This window comes from Sarcophilus harrisii, chromosome 5, assembly GCF_902635505.1.
Source record: "Sarcophilus harrisii chromosome 5, mSarHar1.11, whole genome shotgun sequence".
NCBI lineage: Eukaryota > Metazoa > Chordata > Mammalia > Dasyuromorphia > Dasyuridae > Sarcophilus > Sarcophilus harrisii.
Window position 1 is genome coordinate 80350374 of NC_045430.1, and position 20897 is coordinate 80371270.

At 34.0% G+C, this 20897-nt stretch overlaps 1 protein-coding gene across 12 annotated transcripts in view; it reads right to left on the reverse strand.

Moving 5' to 3' along the window:
* SLC16A7 (solute carrier family 16 member 7) overlaps positions 1-20897 on the reverse strand; it is a 220122-nt gene that overhangs the window by 10462 nt on the left and 188763 nt on the right. For all 12 annotated transcript variants that reach the window (XM_031940994.1, XM_031940992.1, XM_031940986.1 and 9 more), the window contains 2 exons: positions 12522-12665; positions 717-1526 (listed from right to left, as the gene is read on the reverse strand). In XM_031940994.1, the coding sequence (XP_031796854.1) occupies positions 717-1526; positions 12522-12665 (954 nt within the window). The remainder of the gene's footprint in view (positions 1-716; positions 1527-12521; positions 12666-20897) is intronic.

A 20897-nucleotide genomic window follows, 5' to 3' on the forward strand; every position in this document is an offset into this window, starting at 1 on the left:
CCAAATGCAACTGATAGTTTCTAATAATACATTCAATTTCAAATGAATTCAATGGATGTTAATTTAAAAAACAAAAGAGAAAATTTTAATTGTACAAAAATGAAACACATGGATAAGAAGGTTTTTTTCCCTAATGTATAAATTTTTAAATCTATTGGATAACATAGGAAATTTGAAAATAAGATGAACAATGACAAAAAAAGTAATCAGTAGTGATATAGTTAAACAGACATATAATTAAGAAGAATTAGGGATAGAGCCTAAAAGAAATTGTGCTGGTATGAAAAGTGATTATAGTAAGAATTTTAATAAAATCTAAAATGTAATACTCATTAATCACAATACCAGATAACTTTAGGCTATCAGTGTTTATTATTCAGTAGCTGGTGAGAGAAAGGTTACTGAAATGATTCATAGACTGTTAAGATCATTTTTAGACCCAAAGTGTTTTTTTGAACTTTTCTGCAAGGCTATAGCCATGGATAAAAATGTCAAGTTTCTCTTCTTTAGAAGAATACAACTATGGAATAGGCTATAATAAGGTATTGAACTAGAAATCAGAAGGAATAATCCTAGTCCTGAGTCTGCTTTTAACTTTTTTTGAGTTTTTAACCAATTTACCATTTTTTTAAAGCTTATTTTGTGCATCTATATAATGAGAAAGTTGAAGGGATCTCCCTTCTCATTATTCTGAAGTTTTCCAAAAATGAACTTACCTGCTAATGGAGGCCCAATCAGAACAGGACAGCATTCCACGATAGTCACAAGTCCCACTGCACTGGAAAACCTCGCGGGACCGACAAGATCCATGAGGGTTTCAAAGAGTACACTACTGACCATACCAAAGGAAAAGCCAAAAAATACAGCATAGACCACCAGGCCTGTATAGCTTTCTGCCAGAGGGCACAAGAGATGACAAATGCCGTTATATAAGACTGCAAAACTAAAGAAATATTGGATACGAGGCCGGATCAGCTTGGTGTTTGCCAATAGACCCATGGAAGGCCGAGCAAACATGTCTACAAAAGCCAGGATGGACAACAAGAAGGCTGCAGAATATTCATCAATTCCCTTGTGTTTTGCATATGGTGCCAGAAATACAATTGGTGCAAAAAAACCAACAAACATAATAACATTTCCTGTTAAGTAAATCAAAAATCCTCTGTGTTTGAAAAGGGACAGGTCTAAATATTTATTGATAGTTCCACATGCTGATTTCTTCTTTTTTTTCTGTAAACTTGCATCTCCTGCTGCTTTCTCGACATCTTTTTTAGGGGGAGTTTGTTTGGGTCCAACAGGTCTCATGAGTGACCCAGCCACACAACAGTTCAAAAGAAGGCCCCCCAGTATCAAGAAGCTCCCTTTCCAACCAAAACGATTGAAAAGAAACTGATTGAAAGGTGCCAGTGTACTTAAGAATACAGGGCTTCCAGCCATAGCCAATCCATTAGCAACGGGTCTTTTCTTGTAAAAGTACTTGCCAATCATGGTTAAGGCAGGTTGTAGGTTGAAAGCTAAACCCAGACCTAGAAGAAAACAAAATAAGACTAAAGGTAAATAATTTTCGTAAAATTGGAAACTTGAAGAACATTAAATTGGATAAGACAATTGGGTCCCACATATAATCATTTTTGATTCTTCTTGTAAAAGGGGAATTTTTAAAATAGGCTTTTAAAAAATGTTTTTTTTATCACTAGATACACATTGGGAAAATTCAATACTATGCACACATCATCATCTTATAATATTACTATTTCATATAAAGAGAGGAATTCAAATTCTTACTCATGTTTGAATGATGTTACATAGAATGAATTTAAAAAGGGACAACAATACCCACTGCTCTCTAATACTGCAAAATATTCCTAACTTCCTTAGTATGGGTATTAACCTTATGCTTATCATAGTTCTTCTAAATTTCAGATATGTGCATGAATTATTTTAATAAAAAATATCTTTTGATGGCTTATCATCTGGTACTGAGTTCCTCTAAATATATTAGTCTGCTTCTGGGATAAAGACCCAAGATCTGTCACTTGCACCTTATCAGAGTCCACCAGAGTTTATTATGTTCTGTTGGCAGAGCTTTCAAGGACCTGAGAACACCTAATTCCTCATGTTTTTATGTAGTATCTGATATATTTCTAAAATGTCATTAAACTTAATAAGTCTATGGTACTGGTGTATATTGGTATGATTTTATGTGATTATTGTTCTTAATTGTAAAGGACTTTGGATTTTAAAATAAAATGTTCTTTAAAAACTTGTAATCATGGGGCACTGAGATGGGGTGGTGGTTAGAGTACCAGCCCTGAAGTCAGGAGAATCTGAATTCAAATCTGATGTCAGACACTTATTACTTCCTAGCTGTGTGACCCTGGGCAAGTCATTTAACCCCAACTGCCTCAGCAAAACCAAAAAAACAAAAAAGCCTTGTAATCACTTTATGGTTCTTTGTAGAGAATAAAAATATGTGGGTTAATTATTCAAATGTCTTAGTTCCAGAATTGTTATTAGGGGCCCATTAACATATGTTTACATAAATTATGTATGGGGCATGATTTCTGTGTATATGTAAATGGCACACATACTGTAGTTGAGATATATGAGCAAATGTACCATTGTCCAGGTTGTGGGAGAGAACTTGGGGGGACTATGTAGGGGCTCACTCTTCAGAGACTCCCCTCATTTGAAGGTCCAAGCAAGAGTTACAATCCACAGCAATAAGAGTATGCTTCCCTTAAAACTGATATAGCACATGTTGAACATATTTTGGATTATTTGCCATCTAGGGTAGGGAGTGGAGGGAAAGAGGGGGAGATTTGGAATACAATATGTAAAATATATCGATTCAGATCATTTAAAGAAATATTTTTAAAAATAAATTTGATATTTTTTAGTTTGTTCATCACTTACATTTCTCTAGTGCCCTCCCACCAAGTTCTCTTATTAAAACACAAAAATACACACACAGACACACATCCCCAAATACACATCATAGAAAAGGGGGTAGTCAGTCAGCAAAATAATATATTTATATGTTTATATACACATAAATCTATATATACATGTATAGCAAAACAATACATACATACATACAATCTGCATATATAATGTAAACACATACACATATTCAGAGAAAGACAGACTGAGAGACAAAGTTAGAGCATATGTAGTCTTCCATATCCATATATAACCAAAAAATATGAAAAGAAGACTGATATTGTAAGACAATTCAGGTCAATCTAGAGTTTCAGGTTAGCATAAAATTAGATGGACATCAATCTTTAAAGATAGGTAGCAAAGACATAGTATTGATTCAGTTAGGTAAAACTCCCCAGCTTTTTGTTGGCTAGGGTAGTCTCTTGGCCTTCGAAATAAAGCAAGGGACTGTGGAAGGTTCTTTTGTGCTTAGGGCACCAAAAAGCTATACAAATGGTTTGAGTCTTAGATCTTTGGGCCAATTAAATCTTAAGGATGTCTTTAACATGTTTCTTTCTATCTATCTATTTATCTATATCCACCTCTTAGTCATCTGTGTAGGGTAGAGCCTTTGAGATACTTCTATCCCATCTCATTCCTTTATATTTGAAAATAAAAACTATATTATTTATATATGGTAAATAAATATATATCTATATATAGATATATATTTAACATATATTGAATTACTTGCCAGCTAGGAGAGGGATTGAGGGGAAGGGAAGAAATACATTTCTTTTTCAAGGAGTTTCTATCATTTAAATGGCTCAAGAAGATTGCTAAAAAAGGAACTTAATTAAAATGAAAAAAAGAGAGAGAGAAGAAAAGTTTTAAAAAGTAATATTGCAGTTCCCTGAATAAGTTACAATATATAGGAGAATAAAACTCTGAATCTCAAATTTTATCTTAACCCTGAAAAAAAAGTGAATCTTGTATCTTACTGATTCTGATCCATATGATCATTCCAAATCTTTATAGTTTTAATAGGTCCCTTGAGACAAAGCAATAAGAATGAACAAGAACACTAGAAACACCGGGGCAACAACACAGGTGATGAAATGTCCACCACAGTTGCCAATCTTTATCACAGATCAAGATGATCTTTGCTGCTAACCAAGCCAAAACACACTCTGCTGGGTACAGGTCATTACCTACTCCACTGCCGTTAAAGACTTCACTGCTGCTGACATTGGAGTCAAAGTTACAGCTTACCACACTGTTCATTGTCACTGGGCCTCCTGTTATTTCCCATCCCATTTCTTCCTGTTATATCGGCGCCAAATACTAGCATACAATTTAAAGAGCAAAGGGTGCTGAATGCTTCCACTGCCCCACTATGCGGCAACTCTGCAATGTTCCAATGCCAAAGGCTGATCACTAATCTCCTATGCCAGACTAAACTATGGCACCTATGCCAGGCTTCAGATACTGCTTTGTTCCCTGAGCCAAGATCTAAACATTGCCATCAGTGTTCTTCCTTAGGACCTGCTGCCCATAATTCCAGCCAGGAGGTTACTTCCTTTGGTGGTTTACCATATTAATGAGGTTATGAACAACCACAGAGAATGACTCAGTCAACTCTTTGGTTTATGGTTAGCCAATCTATGGTTCCTTTCCCTCTTCCTGTTACTGATCATTCTCTCCAAAGTAGGAAATTCATCTTTCCATCAGTCATCCCTAAATGAGAGCCATCTCAAAGTCATGATACATTTGATTCAGTTTAGATGTGTTCAATTTAGAATCACTCACCAAATTCACAATTTGAAAAATAGAAACTAGAGATTTTTCTAGGCTGGCACACGTACTGTAGTTGAGATATATGAGCAAATGTACCATTGTCCAGGTTGTGAGAGAGAACTTGGGGGGACTCTGTAGGGGCTCATTCTTCAGAGACTCCCCTCATTTGAAGGTTCCAGCAAGAGTTACAATCCACAGTAATAAGAATATGCTTGCCTTAAAACTGATATAGCACATGTTTAACATATATTGGATTATTTACCATCTAGGGTAGGGAGTGGAGGGAAAGGGGGGGGGGGGAGAGATTTGGAATACAAGGTTTTGCAAAGGTCAATGTTGACAAATTATCCATGCAAATGTTTTGAAAATAAAAAGCTTTAATAAAAAAAAAAAAAAAAAAAAAAAAAAAAAAAAAAACCTGATATAGCCTCCCTTTCTCAGAAAATCATCTGGAATACATTTGGTATTCTTATGCATATTCCCAGTTCCAGAAATCTGGAGATATTGGAGAGGATCAAGCATCCTTTTAAATGACTCTCTCAGGACTTATCACTAAAAAAGTCCTCCTCAAAATTAATCATAATTTTAAAAATCCAAAATCTATTGGCTTTCATCATTTCCTGATGGCTTCTCAAATATCAAGAAAAAGACTCAAGTAGGCTATTCAGCATATTTTTTAAACAGTCTTAATCACTGAATGAATGAAATTGCCTCCTTAAACTGGGACCGGCTAAAATCTTAACTTAAAAAGGCTAAAAGGTCTTCCAGTGATTCCAGGGCCATCTCCAGTTGTTTTGATCAATATCTTGCCAAGGCCAGCTGGCAGCTAATGACCTGACCTCCCTATATAATATGCTCCCCATCCTCTCTTTCTCCTAAAAATATAAGCACTTTTCTTATGTAGGTCTCCTGGTGGGACATCCCCCAGTGTGGCAGGTTTTTATTTATCTTGATGAAGGATGCTTTTTCTCTCCACTTATGAGTTTGATATATTTTAGGATTTGACAAAGTAGAGCCCAGAGAGAACTAAAGGAGTGAACATGCCTGACTTGACCTTTTCCTTAAAATGTAGTTTCTTGAAGAAACTAACCAATCACATGCAAAGACAGAAGTATCTTCTAGAGTGAGAAAGAGGCTAGAATATGAAAGAGAAAGAAGTCCAAAAAGACAAGAGCAGAGTCTGGAAAGAAATGAAGTCAAAATAATGGCTGGTTTGGGCTCTTCCTTAAAAGTGAATTAATTTATCTCATAGGTGTTTTATTTCTATCTGTCTATCTATCTTTATCTCTACCTCTAATTGATATATCTATATATGTGTGTATATATGCACAGAAATAAAATGTTAACATATGTATATGTGTACACACACACACACACACACACAGGTTTAACAAATACCAGTTATTGAATTCAAGTATTTTTTATTTTTCTTACCTTTTCTGTTCCATTATTCTATTTTCTTTCTTTTTTAAATCTAGTATAAAAATTGCTTTTTTGTAATTACTGCTTTATATTATTGTTGGAGGTCTAGAAAAACTATCTCCCCTTCATTCATACTTTAAAAATATATTTCATTTTATATCCTACATATTCTTTCAAATGAATTTTGTAATTATGTTGTGTAGCTGTGTGAAACAACTTCTTTATATTCTGAGGATCAAAGTCTTGATGCAATTCAGATTGGTAACAAATAATATTAATTAATTATATAATGATAATGATAATTATAACAGCAATGCTTTAAGGTTTGTTAAACTCAACAAATATTTTCTCATTTTATCCTCATAATCTAAAAGGTAATTAATATAATTATGCCCTTTCTCTAGATGAGGAAAATGAGGCAGGCAATGGTTAAGTGTCTTCCTAGTCTTCACAAAGCTAGTTTGAGGATAAATTTGAATTCCAGTGTTCCTGAATCAAAGTCCATAAGTCTATCTATTGCTCTACATAACTGACAATCAGATTATATTATGTGCGTGTGTGTGTGTGTGTGTGTGTGTGTGTGTGTGTGTGTTAGGGCTTTCAAAATTTACAAGCTTAGATAATTGAGTCCACAAAGACATGATGAGTGGAGAAACACAGGTAAGTGAAAAATAATAAAAATGACATTTTTTTAAATGTAGGCAATAATTGCCTCCTAATAAAAAGCTTTCTAGTGCTTTAAAAATTTTTTAATTATTTCTGTAATGAAATAATGTGATAAAATCATGCAGCTAGAATGTCTGCAGAGCAATTCCAAAGACTAAAGAATTTATTTGTGTTATTCAGAATTTAGTCAGTAATAATTTAAATGTTAAAGTTAAGTATCTCCAGAAAATATATTCTTTGGACACATTTGTTTTATAATGAACATGTATTTGAAAACTCCAGGTGGCCTGAATGTGAACGAAGAGCAAATTAGAAAAAATAGAAACTCCTTGGTTGACCATGAAGCCAGATTCAATATTCCAAAAAATTAACTAAAGAATAAACAACTTTCAGTAAAAAAAACAAACAAACAAACAAAAAAAAAATTGCTTATGTATGTATCGTATATTATGCTAAATAATCAACAGTTGGACAGATTTTTTTTTTTCCAGGTGATTGAGGGTTTTGGTACCTACATCTACAACTTTTGAATGAAACATGGTTTAGAAGTCAGAGGTTACAGCTTGGAGTTAAGAAAACCTGGTTTCATACCTTACCTCTAACATCACTATGTGACTTATGCTAAGCATTTAACTTGTAAATGTCTAAAGAAGATACCTGGGATTTAGGGTACATGTTCATCTGCTTGACATTTAAAGTCCTTCTTGACAAGAACATGTTTCTAATCTTTACTTTCAGTCTTTGAATTGTGATCTTTCACACACTTTATGGTTCAGACAAAGTTGACTTCTTGTTATATAACTCAACATAATATTCAATCTGTTATCCTGAGTCTTTACACAGTCTTTTCCTCATATTTATAATATATGCCTTCCTTGTCTCTGTTTCTTAGAAACACACTTAAGTTAGCTCAATCAATAAACCTTTATTGCTTATATATAATGGGGGAAAAATAATCCTTACTCTCAAAGAATTCATAATCTAATGAGGTAGACAATATATATTACACACATACACTATATATATATATATATATATATATAATACATATATATATACTGTGTATATATCCACTGTATGTATACACATATAAACATACATACATACACACACATACATGAAGAACTTTGGAATCAATTGTATGACATGGGAGACTGTATAAAGAACTGCCCAGCATGGGATGCCCATATCAACGATGGTGCTGTGGTCTATGAGTGAAGCAAAATTTCTGTAGAGGGCTGGAACTCTGAAAAGGTGCACTTGAATCTAAGACAGGAGAGCACTTAAGACTAAGTACCTACTCAATGTGAGAGAATGGCTTTATAAACATATACTCAGATGATATGATGATGTGATGGCTCTCCTCATAATTGGTGCCTGCAGAATGTGTTGTGGTGAGGTAATGTAGGGAAGGACTGAGGGAGGGTCAGAGTCTCTCTGCTGCAGCAAGCTCAGCAGGGAAGGCTTCAGATGCCAGGATCCATCTTTGATGAGCCACGTGCAGCTTGCCTACCCCCTTCACTTCTTCTCCTAAAGACCAAGGACTTTGACTGATCCTGACTCTGACTGATCCCGAGGTTCTCCCAGAGAGCTAACCTGGACATTACAAATTTCATTAGTTCAAAAAATTGTGAGATGCGCAAATTTAGTGTCATCTCCTTGGATAGATATAGATAAATATACATATGCATAGGATAAGTTGAAGTTAATCTCAAAGTATTTACATGAAAAAGCCTTCTTAAAGAAGGCAGGATTTTTAGTTGAAAGCTGAAGGAAACCAAAATAGAGAGGAAGAGGGGAAGCATTCTAAGCACAGAAGAACCATCAGTGAAAATACACAAAAGGTGGAAGATGATGTGTCTTGTGCATGGAAGAGCAAAACTAGTCACTGGGTGGTAAAATATGTGGAAAAGAGTAAGAATATGCAAGAACCCTGGGAAAAGGCAGTAAATCAAAGTAAAAAGAAAGGTGGGATCAGTCAAGTGATAGGTAGACACTAGGGTCTAATAAATGGAGAAATGACACATGACATGTACACTTTAGAAAGATCATTTTAAACAGGACCAGAAGATCATTATGTACTTCAACAGCTACATCCAGCAAAAGAACTCTGGGAAATGACTAAGAACTATTACATCAAATTCCCAATCCCTATATTTTTGTCCACCTGCATTTTTGATTTCCTTCACAGGCTAATTTTGCAATATTTCAGAGTCCGATTCTTTTTGTACAGCAAAATAATGGTTTGGACATGTATACCTATTTTGTATTTAATTTATACTCTAATATATTTAACATGTATTGGTCATCCTGCCATCTAAGGGAGGGGGTGGGGGGAAGGAGGGGAAAAATTGGAACAAAAGGTTTGGCAATTGTCAATGCTGTAAAATTACCCATGCATATAACATATAAATAAAAAGTTATTAAAATTAAAAAAAAAAAGAAAGATCATTTTGATAGTTCATAAATGGTGGATTGGAGTGAGAAGAGATGTGAGCCAGGAAGATCAGAGAGAAAGATTTTGCTAGAGTATAAGCATGAGACGATGAGGATCTGAAACAGGACAGTGCTAGTGTTGGAAGACAAAGGGGGATAAAGGTAAAATTGACAGGTCTTTATAACAGATTGGATATAGAAGATGAGGTAGAGTGTATAATGCCAGAGAAACTGAGGCAAGATAGAGATTAGAGATTTTTGATATTTTATTAGAGGGAGAGTTTGGACTAGTCAAGTTATCTTAGCAAACCGGGTGGATGAGACTATTGTCACAAAGCATCCAACAACAGGCGAGGGATTCCAGAGACTCTTATAGGGCTCCAGCAATGAGAGAAACATAGGCAAGGGGATGGGGTAGATCACTGATGAGCGGGAGCTCCAGGAAAGGACTATAAATTCAATTCTGACAAGTTGGGGGTAAGGATCAAAGATCATCAATTCTAGGAGCAAGGATGTCTGAGGCAGAAGATACCCAAATATTTGAGATAAGCCATCTGAGTTTTATGACTCTGGAATGCCAGTGGCCAGGGCTCCCAGGCCTAATGGTCAGGAAGGGAAGTTGCCACCAGAAAGACTGAGGCAGAACAATTCAGGGAAACTGAGGCAGAATAATTCAAGGAAACTGAGGTAGGGAAACAGGCATAACAAGTGAAGAGTTGAAGATGATACCTAGTATGTAAGTCTGAGTTCCTAAAGAATGATAATTTCCTAGACAATAACAGAGAAGTTGGGAAGAGAGACAGGTTTGTAGGGAAAGGTAATGAAATTGCATTTGAGAGGTCTATAAGACATCTAGTTCAAGATGCCAAATAAGCAGTTAAATTGAGATGGGATGTCAGAAAAGAGGCTATGGCTAAAAATTTAGCCATGAAAAGAAAGTGAGATAGAGGATGCTAGCTAATGGGAAAGGAAGTTTTGTTTGTTCGTTTTAAAATTTATTTAAATGGGGCATATATGGACATACTTAGAAATAGCATGGAAGCATCAAGTAGACAAGGAGAAATTGAAAGATAAATGAGAGAGTGGGGATAATGAGGAAGTGAACTGTTGGAGTAGATGGAAAGGAATGGATCACTTGTGCTTGCAGAAAGATTTCCTTTGGCAATAAAGGCCACCTCTTCATAATACAATATGAATACACTAGAATACAGTAGGGATATAAATCAGTTGTTGTTTGTCCTTCATTCTTGAAGATGACCATGACATCAGTGAGTTGATACAGATAGAGTACAGCTTCTAGGGGAATTATTAGCAATGATTTTAAGGTTCCCAGACCTTAGCATGCTTTTGTTCTAACAATCTCTCTGATTCTAAAGTCTTCTGGTTTTAGGACAGTCTTACAAACATTGTTGACTGTCAAATAGATAATCTGGTCAGTGAAACCAAATTTCTGGGACAATAGTGAACAGATCGATTCCTCAGTTCTACCTCTAGGCCATAAAATTAGGAAATTAGTAGGAAGCTCTGGTCTCTCTAACTTCTCCTATGAATTTGTCTTCTTGCCCCTGGTTTTTGCTATTTTTTTTTTTTTTTTTTTTTAACTTAGGCTGCTTCAATTGGCATTACAAGCACAATAAACTTTGCCTGCAAAGTTCAAGCCTGCAAATTCTTTTGAGACACCTCACAACACTGGTCTGCAACCCCAACCTATTGGGGTCCTTTCCAATCTTAACAATGCTATAACAGGCAAACTAATTGGATTTAAGTGAGGGAGAGCTCTGCAAGATCACTTGTCTCACTTTCCTCTCCAGAGCTATCTGAAGATGGCCAGATACAGGTTAGGATGCCTACAGATGGCCCTGGATGCAATGGAAGATTGGCCTTTTAAAGCTAAGGTCTTCAACAGATCTCAGTTTGCCTAAGGCTACACCCATTCAGTGATTAAGGTTAGGCAGCAATTAAGAAGGAATTCTCCTTAAATAGAATCTCCTCTTTCACCTAGTCCAAAAAAGATCTAGAATCTGGGAAGGGAAGACCCTCAGGGTTTCAGGCCAAAGCAGAAATGGCTGCTATTTACATTCAACCTGAGTCAATCAGGACCCAAACAATGACCAAATGGGGTTTGTTATAGGACTTATTGATGCCAATTGGAATATACAATGTGAGATGGTGAGGCTGGGAAAAGAAGCCCATGAAAAATGGCTTCAATATTTTCATTTTAATATCAAGCCCAACATTATAAGATTATAAATTTAGGGCTGAAAAACCAGTTTTTGTTGTTGTTGTTTAGTTCTTTTAGTCCTCTCTGATTCTTCATGACCCCACTTGGAGTCTTCTTGGCAGAGATACAGGAATGATTTGTCATTTCCTTCTGTAGCTCGTTTTACAAATGAGGAAACTGAGGCAAATAGTTACGTGACCTATTCAGGGTCACATAGCTGATAAGTTTCTGAGACCAGATTTGACATCATGAAGATCTGAATTTCTGACTCTAGGAGTGACATCCTATCCACTGTATCACCTACCTACCTGACAAAGCTATCAGGGGATAATATATTAAAAGTGCCTTGTTTTATAGATGAGAAAGCTCAAGTATAAAGATACTTCTATACCTTCTAAGGTCACAAAGATCCTTAAGTGTCAGAGGCAGGATTTAAACTCAATGTCTTCCCAATTCCATATTTAGTACCCTATCTTCTATCTCTTTCAATACCTCTTTTTCTTCAAATTTCAACTGAAACATTTCCTTTTACCAAGGCCTTTCCTGATGTGTTCACCTGTTAGTGCCTACCTATGAAAATTAGCTGATGTTGATTTGGGATATATTTTATACATAGTTATTTATATAAATTTCATCTCCCTTGAAAGAATGTAAGTTCCCTCAAGGCAGAAACTATTTCATTTTTATATTTGTATCTCCTATATCCTAGAATACTGTCTGGAACATAGTACATACTTAATAAATCTTATATGCTTGATTGACTGAGTGATTGATTGATTGATTGACATATGTTAAGTCACAGACTTATGATTTTCCTCCTAGTATAGTTTACTGGGTTGATGAAATTACTGACTCTTCCCAAAATTCCATATAAGGTCTTACCAAGATAGTTTCCATAATAAAAATAAAACAAGTTCGAACAAAACTGTTAATAATGGAAAATTCCCAGGGATAAATACAATAATTGAAAACATAATAATTGACAGCAACTTTAAGACTGCAGAGAATAGAATATAAGTAAAGTGAACTAAACAGAAAACTTGAAAAATAGGCTTACCTCCAACAAGTCCCACACAGAGGTAAAGTTGTATTACACTATTACAAAAAGAAGCAGAAATCATTCCCAAAGAACATAATATACCTCCTGCTATCACTACTGGCCGACTGCCATATTTATTCACCAAAATGCTGCTTATTGGACCTAAAGAAAAAAGAAGATAAAAAAACATTACTTTTTAAATATTATTTTTGAAGTTCAAAAAACATTGTTTATATTCAAGAAAATGGTTTACTTCATAAAATGTAATTTAGTACAATATCTCAAAGTATCTTGTTACTATTACCTTTTTAAAAAGTAAAAGTTCTTGAAATTAGTATTTTTCCTTAAATCCAATTCAACATGCATTTATTAAGCATCTCCTATCTGGGTAAATTGAAATAGTAAATTCCAAGAGGATAGATTATTTAGTGATCAGAGGAGAAAGAGAATCCAGAAGTGTCAATAATGAGCAAGAAACATTCTGACTTCCTTTAGTCCAAAATACTAGTGGGTATGAGCAAGATAGTCCATCTGCTATTGGAAAAAGTGGTGAAGGACATGTTTTCTAAAGAGAGCATAGTTTTCATGTGTATAAAATGGAAAGATAAGAAGAAAAGGTTAAAGAATAAGGGAATTTTGTTAGTGATAAAACAGGACTTCCTAAAGGCACAAAGGAAATTCTTCTTCCTGTCTCATCCACACCAACGGAAGAAGTAAGCAATATGAAATCAATTATATATGTAACATCATGCAAAACATTTCCATGTTAATCACATTGAAGGAATAGAAAACGAAAAAGGAAGAAATTTATATTTTATTTTGTACTCAGATTTCATAATTTTTTTCATGATGAATCCTTTGGATTGCCTTGAATCATTGTATTGATTAGAGTAGCCAAGTTTTTCACAGTTGACCATCATTATAAGATGGTTATTACTGTTCACAATGTTCTCCCAGTCTTCTCACTTCACATCACTTCATATAGTTCTTATAATATTTTTTTTTTGCCCCTGAAAGCATTCTGCCTTGTAATTTCAACACTCAATCATAAATCTATGCCACAACTTGTTTAGTCATTACCTAATTGATGAACATCCCATCAACTTCTAATTATTTGCTAAAACAAAGAGATGCCATAAATATTATATATCTATATATATCTATATCTATATATATCTATATATATAGATATATATATATATATATTTCTTTTCCTTTTACTGTGCTCTATTGTGGTAGAGACCTAGTAGAGCTACTATTGCCAAGTCAAATATACACAGTATAATAGACCTGTGTACATAGATTCAAATTGTTCTCCAGAATGATTGGATAGTTTATTAATGTACCTATTTTTGTTCATCCCCTCCAACATTTATCTTTTCTGGTAGGTGTGCTACTTCAGAGTTATTTTAATTTGGATTTCTCTAATCAACAGTGATTTAGAGCATTTTATATAAACATAGCTTTAATTTCTTCTGAAAACTGCCTGTTCCTATATTTTTTATCATTTATCAATTGGGGAATACCTCTTATTTTTATAAATTTGACTCAATTCCTTAGTATTTAAGAAATGAGACTTTTATTTTAAAAATGTGTTTTTAAAAAATCACTTCATTATCTAGAGTGCCTTTTAGCAAAATGTAGTTTTCCTGATTATCTCTTTTAATTAGTTTTATTTTTGTTTTTGCTTTGTCTGAGAACATGATTGCTACCTTTTAATTTTTCTGAAACATGTTATATTCTGTTCCCACCATTCACTTTTACTTTGTATATGCCCATCTATTTCAAATATTTCTCTTGTAAAGGATATATTGTTAGATTCTGGTTTCTAATCCATTTCTGTTTTGTGAATGGATTCATATCATTTACATTCACAGTTATGGTCACTGTGGATTTCCTTCTATCCTATTTTCTTCTCTTTTATTTATCCTCATAAATTTATTTTACTTCTAATGGTTGCTTCCCTTAATCTATCATCTCTTTTGTTATCCTCCAATCATTTTCTTATTTATTTTTTATTTAATAGCCTTTTATTTACAGGTTATATGTATGGGTAACTTTACAGCATTGACAATGGCCAAACCTCTTGTTCCAATTTTTCCCCTCCTTCCCCCCAGCCTCTCCCCCACATGGCAAGATGACCAGTAGATGTTAAACCAACCATTTTCTTAATCCCCTCTTCTCTACTTATCTATAGGGTTGTTGTCTGTCCTTCATTTTCAAAGAGGACCAAGACATCAAAAAGGAGATGTCATGACTCAAAATGAATTGGATTTAAGTGAGGGAGGGATGTGCAAAAAATAAGTCTCACTCCACCAAAGCCAAGATAGATTTCTATACACAATTCTGTATGTGTGAATCAATTTAGATGACAGTAAAATTCAAGCATTGCCCATTCCCTCCTCCCCCATCCTGAAAAGCAAAGCAAAACCAAACTAAAAAAAAGCATTTTTTCTCTCCAGTGTATAAGCTTTCTTGCAAGTCTCTTTTATGTGAGAAAATTTTCCTGATTCTATCTCTCCCTGTTCCCTTTTCCAAATGAGCCCATTTATTCATCTCTTCATTTTTTGGACATTATTCCAACATAATCAACTCATACCCATGCTGTCATCTATATGTAAACTCAATTTAACAATCAAATAATGATAAAGTTCTTAGTTAAGTGAATCATTTTCCCATATAAAAATTAAACAGTTTAACTTTATCAGGTACCTCATTATGAATAAAATCACTTGGGAAATCACAGGTTCACATCCCAAACACAAAATGAATCTTATCCACTCTCCCTTGGACTTACTAGAAAGAACAATATATGGTAAATATATTCCTTTGGAAAATGTTATCTTGTAAGGAGACACACATAAAACATTTTTTTCAGCTCCCTGAAGTTTCATAATTGGATACCTTAATGGTTGCTTTTCATGGCTATCTACCATCGAATATCCAGGGCCAAACAATAACTGCATTGTGCTACATTTGTTGGCCCTAACAGTAAAAATATGAATCTGGAAATATGAGTAGAGAATTTATGATACTATAGTTTTAAGAGTGTCTGAATACACTTAGAATTTTGTTATATGGTCTTCTGACAACTGATATGGGTGCATTCAAAAGACTGGAAAGAGCTTCAGGTACTCAGAATGGTGTCTCTGAATTTTTTTCTGATTTCATTATTTCACAATCTTCTGAAGTATTCTATGCCTTCTGGTAACTCCCATCATAAGACTTTACCTAAAGCAAAGATTCTTAATTTAGAATAGCCAGAAAGGGGTCTGGGCATAGATTTAAAAGGAGCTATGAAATCTAATGGGAAAAAAAAAAAACTTCATTTTCACTAATCTGTAATAAAAAAACAACATTTGGGGCCAAATCTAAGTGAACTTATAGCTATTACTATCAATATCAGTTAAAATAGTATTTAATAAATTTTTCATAATCTAGATTTTGGGGAACCTCATTATATTCAAGACATAAAAATAAAATACAATCCCTGTCCTTATGGAATTTGAAATGTAGTATTAGAAGACATAATTCATACACACATGTGTATACAAAAAATACATACACATCTGTGTGTGTGTGTATATATATATATATATTTATATATATATATATATATTTATATATATATATATATATATGCATACACACATGCATATATATAGAAATACAAATGCACACACATACTTGTAAGTGTAACAAATAAAACCTAATGGTAAAAATAGAGTATTATGTCATATCATAAAGAAGACTATTATTGACTTAAAGAAAACTATCCAATCCAGGATTTTGGATACATTTTCTTAGAAATGGGAGTAACTGCTTTAAATGTTAGGTAGGAATTTAACAGTTGGAGAGTAGATTATTTGAAACACTTGTTAATATGGGCAAAATCAGAGCCAGGAGAGTATATAACATATATAGATAAAAGTGAATAGTCCTTTTGGTTGGAAGATTGAGGACACAGAAGGTGGTGGTGTAAGATAAAACTCAAAAGTAGAATGTTCATCAATAAAACATTTCTTTTTACATGAAAAACAAAACAAAACAGGAAATGTCAAGTGGTGGCAGACTGTTGCCAAATTAAGACCATTTAAAGGTTTAGAACAGAGGAGTCTTGACCAGATTTATTGATAAGGAAGATAACAGTCAGCTAGAGATTTTAGGAAGAATCAGTCAATCATAAGAGGACTACAGAGACAGCATGTGGGAGAATTGCAGTGGTAGATTGAATTTCAAGGATGAAAGGTGTTCTGTAATATAGCAGAGAATTTATGTAGAGTCTTCCCTATAGGGGAAGGAAACTGAGGCAAACACAATTAAGTAACTTGCTCAAGATCATACAACTAGTAAGTATATAAAGTTATATTTAAACTCATAATAATAAGTCTTCCTGACTCCAGGCCCAGTATTCTATCCACTATACCATCTAGCTGGTCTAGAGTGTATTAAATACCCTTCCTAAAAGTAAACCTGGTGTGTATATGCACGTGCAATACATGGGCATGCTCCTATTTTAGAAAGAATAATATCAAATCCTTATCAGTCATTAACAATGGTCAGTGGTCACCTAATAAGGCACTGAGTAAATGGGACATGACTGGTAAGTTTTTTTTTTTCTTTTTAAATGGAATCAGCAATCAAGCAGTGAGTCACTGAAGCATAAATTATTCATCAAGAGCACCCAAAGAGGGCAAATTAAAGTTGAATGAATGCTGGGCAAGCAAAGGGCAGTGAAGAACTCTGGATACCTGGGAGAGTAACGGATCTGAATGGGAATGTTTGTGTCCAAAGATAGAAATGGATAGAGGAGAAAAGGGGAAGGAAAAAAAAAAACACTTTACCAGCTTCAAACTTTGTTTGTTTTTAAATAAAATTATCCTTTAAAATAATCAATATAAATGAATGAAATATATATTTCCTATAGCAATAGATATTAGGACATGTGATAATGCCCATTTAAGGTGTTCTCCAAAAAAAAAAGAGGCTAACTAATTCAACTGAACTTTAATGTATTAAAAAATCATTCTCTATACTGAGAGATGAAGTATCTTTACACAAGGAACAGCAAGGGGACCAGTGGTACCAGAATAAAGAGTCTTTTTCTGCTGTCTGGTTTCTGATCTTATCATTGAAATGAAACTGTTCTCTCCAAAGTTACCAGTGATCTCTAACGTGTTAAATCAGATAGTCTTTTCTGAACTTTCCTTCTTAACTTCTCTGCAGCTTCTGACAACCTCAATGATCCTTTTCTCTTTGATATTCTTTTCTCTAGGTTTCCACCATACTATACCAAACTGTTTTGTTGTTGTTGTTTGTTTGTTTTTTGGTCAGTATCCTTGTTGTATCTTTATTTTCTTCATCACCCTCGCTGAGTTTCTCTCTAGCATCTGTCCTGGGGCTTTTCCTATGCTTCTATCTTATTTTGCTTGGTAATCTCATTGACTCTCATGGTAATTATCATTCCTATGTACATATAATTCTCAGATCTATTTCCCAGACCTAATAGCTCTACTGATTTCCAGTCTTACATCTAACTACCTATTTAACATTTTGAACTAGGTGTCTTGGACACACCTCAAACTCATTATTCTAACACAATTCATCATCTTTCCACCCAAACCTTTCCCTTCTCCTACTTTTTCTGTTACTATCTAGGATACCATCACTATCCCAGGTAGAGACTGTTCCCTTTCATCCTCCCAATACAGTATCTAGTCAAGTTGTATTAATTTTGCTGCATTTTTTTCATTTATTTCTGCTTCTCTCACTTAACATAGCTACCACTGCAGCCCAGAATTTCATCACTTCAAGTCTGAATTATTGCAATGGCATTCTTGTTGATTTCACTACTTAAGTGTTGGCCCATCCCAGTCCTTTCTCTACTCAGATATTAAATTTCCTAAATCTCGTTGCCCTATTCCATAAACTTCAGTGATTCCCTGTCACCTCCAGATTCAAGTTTTCTGTTTGTTTTTAAAAATTATTCATAATCTATTTCCCTCCTTTCTTTTTATTCTTCTTCCATTTCACTCCACATATATTTTACAATCCAGTGATACTATTCTCTTTGCTGTTCCTTATATAAGATACAATTTTCTTTGTGCAATTTCATTAGCTATTGATCATCATGGAATGATTTACCTTCTCATATCCACTTTCTGACTTACCTGGCTTTCTTCACATCTAAGCAAAATTTCCATCTTCTGTCTCAAGTCTTAATGATTCCTCCACACAATTATAATACCTCCCCTCTGAGATTATATCTAATTTATCCTGTATCTAGATCCATTGTACATAGTAGTTTAACTGTTTTCTCTCTCATTAAACTATTAGACCCTTGAGGGCAAATATTATTTTCACTTCCCTTTGTATTCCCAGGATTTAGCAGAGATTTACATAAAGTAAGTGCTTTTAAAGCCTTGTGTCCATGTTTCTAGGTTGCTAGCTTGGTATAAAGGAAAGAGCACTGAATGGGGCTTCTAGTCCTAGCAAATTACTTAAACTCTTTTAATCCTTCTTTCATTTACAAATCTGAAATAACAATCATGGAACTGGTCACCAAGTCGAGAGTATTTATTGTTAGTGCTTTGTTGTTTTTGTGTTCTCAACGGGAATCATGGAATCCTTTACTTTGGCCTGCTGGAGGGGCTTATGTATATGGTATAATGAGGGGAAGAAAATATCCCCATTGGAAAAATATACTAGAACATTTTATAGGTCTCCTTAACCTAGGGTCCTTGAACATGTTGATTTTGATATCTGCACTTCAATATAACTGGTTTTCTTCATAATGTTATGTAGTTTATTTTATGTATTTAAAAAATATTGTCTTCAAAAAGGATCCACCTATGTTGCCATGAAAGGGGAAACTTCCCCAAAGAAGTCTGTGACACAAAAGAAGTTAAGAATTCACAATTTAGATACTGAAGTAATACTTACTACCTATTTTATGTGCTATTGTGAGAACTGAGACAATATGAGTAAGGTATTTTTTTAAAAGTATAAACCCAAATATATAATCAAGTTATAATTAAAGGAGCAGAGAAAGGGCAGAAGCTTAATGACAGAGATAAATTTGAAAATAGTTATTCCATTTCACTACACATCACAAACAGGTTTGAGTCTACTTAAATTTGCTTTAAAAATCACCACTAGTAAATACCTTTTTAATACTAGAGAAATGAATCAGAATGCTTTTGCCTGGGATCAGGATTATGTACTTATTTTTTTTTCTCTTATGTATCTTAAAAATAATTTACAAATGTGCTAATTATTCTATTTATAAATACTTTCATTTTAAATATTTTACTAGTAAATTTGAATGTAGTCTATAAATTAACACTTAATTTGCATAGTTAATGAATTACTGATAATCCACAGTCCAGGTTTTCCCCATTATCCCAGAATAATTAGGATTAGCAATTTAAGCAAATGTTTGAGGGCCTGGCCCTATTTCCCTCTTTTACAGAGCTTGTTAATGAAATTTAAATCAAGTTGATAAAATGAGAACTGTGATTTTAAAAAATAAAACTGGTCTTTTAAAATTATATGTTACTTAAATGATTCATTCCTAGTGTATGCTAAAAGAATTTTGTATTTCTCATTATTTGTCTATAATAAAAAAAAAAGGTCTATGCATAATAAATCTAACAAAGATGCTATAATAGCTGTGCTCTCATGGTTCTTAAGTATTTAAAGAATATTTAAGTAATAGAGCCCTATTATCTAGGAATACTGTTAGGAGACAAGTTTCAAGGCAATAAATAAAAATAAAAATAATTTTGCATTTTCTTCAGACAAGTTTAATAGGTTACTGCCTAGAAGGCCACAAGACTATCTAATATTGATTATGAATCAAAATGCCAGAAAATATCTCACTTCCCAAACAAAGTAAGACATAATTTAGTTTACCAAGTCAATCAAGGAAAAAAAATGGTTTTGAAACCTAAATTACATTTTCTTGTCAAATGTATTCTGGTATTTCCATTTAACTTTAGAAAGAGCCTCAGGCTAATATTGGGAAATCTCCCCCCTACCCCTTCCCCGCCAACCTCCAATCCTGATCCCATCTTCTTCCATTTCCTCCAGGACCATTTTCTATCCTGTCAATGATTACTTGTTTTTTCTTTTTTCTTATTCAATCTATCTGTTTCTACTGACTCCTCTGCCTACAAACAAGCATAGGTTTGTTCTAAAATTGGGCATATAGGTGGTACAATGGATAGAGGCCTGTAGTCAGGAAGACATCTTCTTGAGTGTAAATCTAACCTCAGACATTCATTAGTTGTGTATCCCTGGCCAAGTCAATTAACACTGTCTCAGTTTCCTCATCTATAAAATTAGCTGGAGCAAGACATGGCAAAACATTCTGGTATGTTTGCCCATAAAACC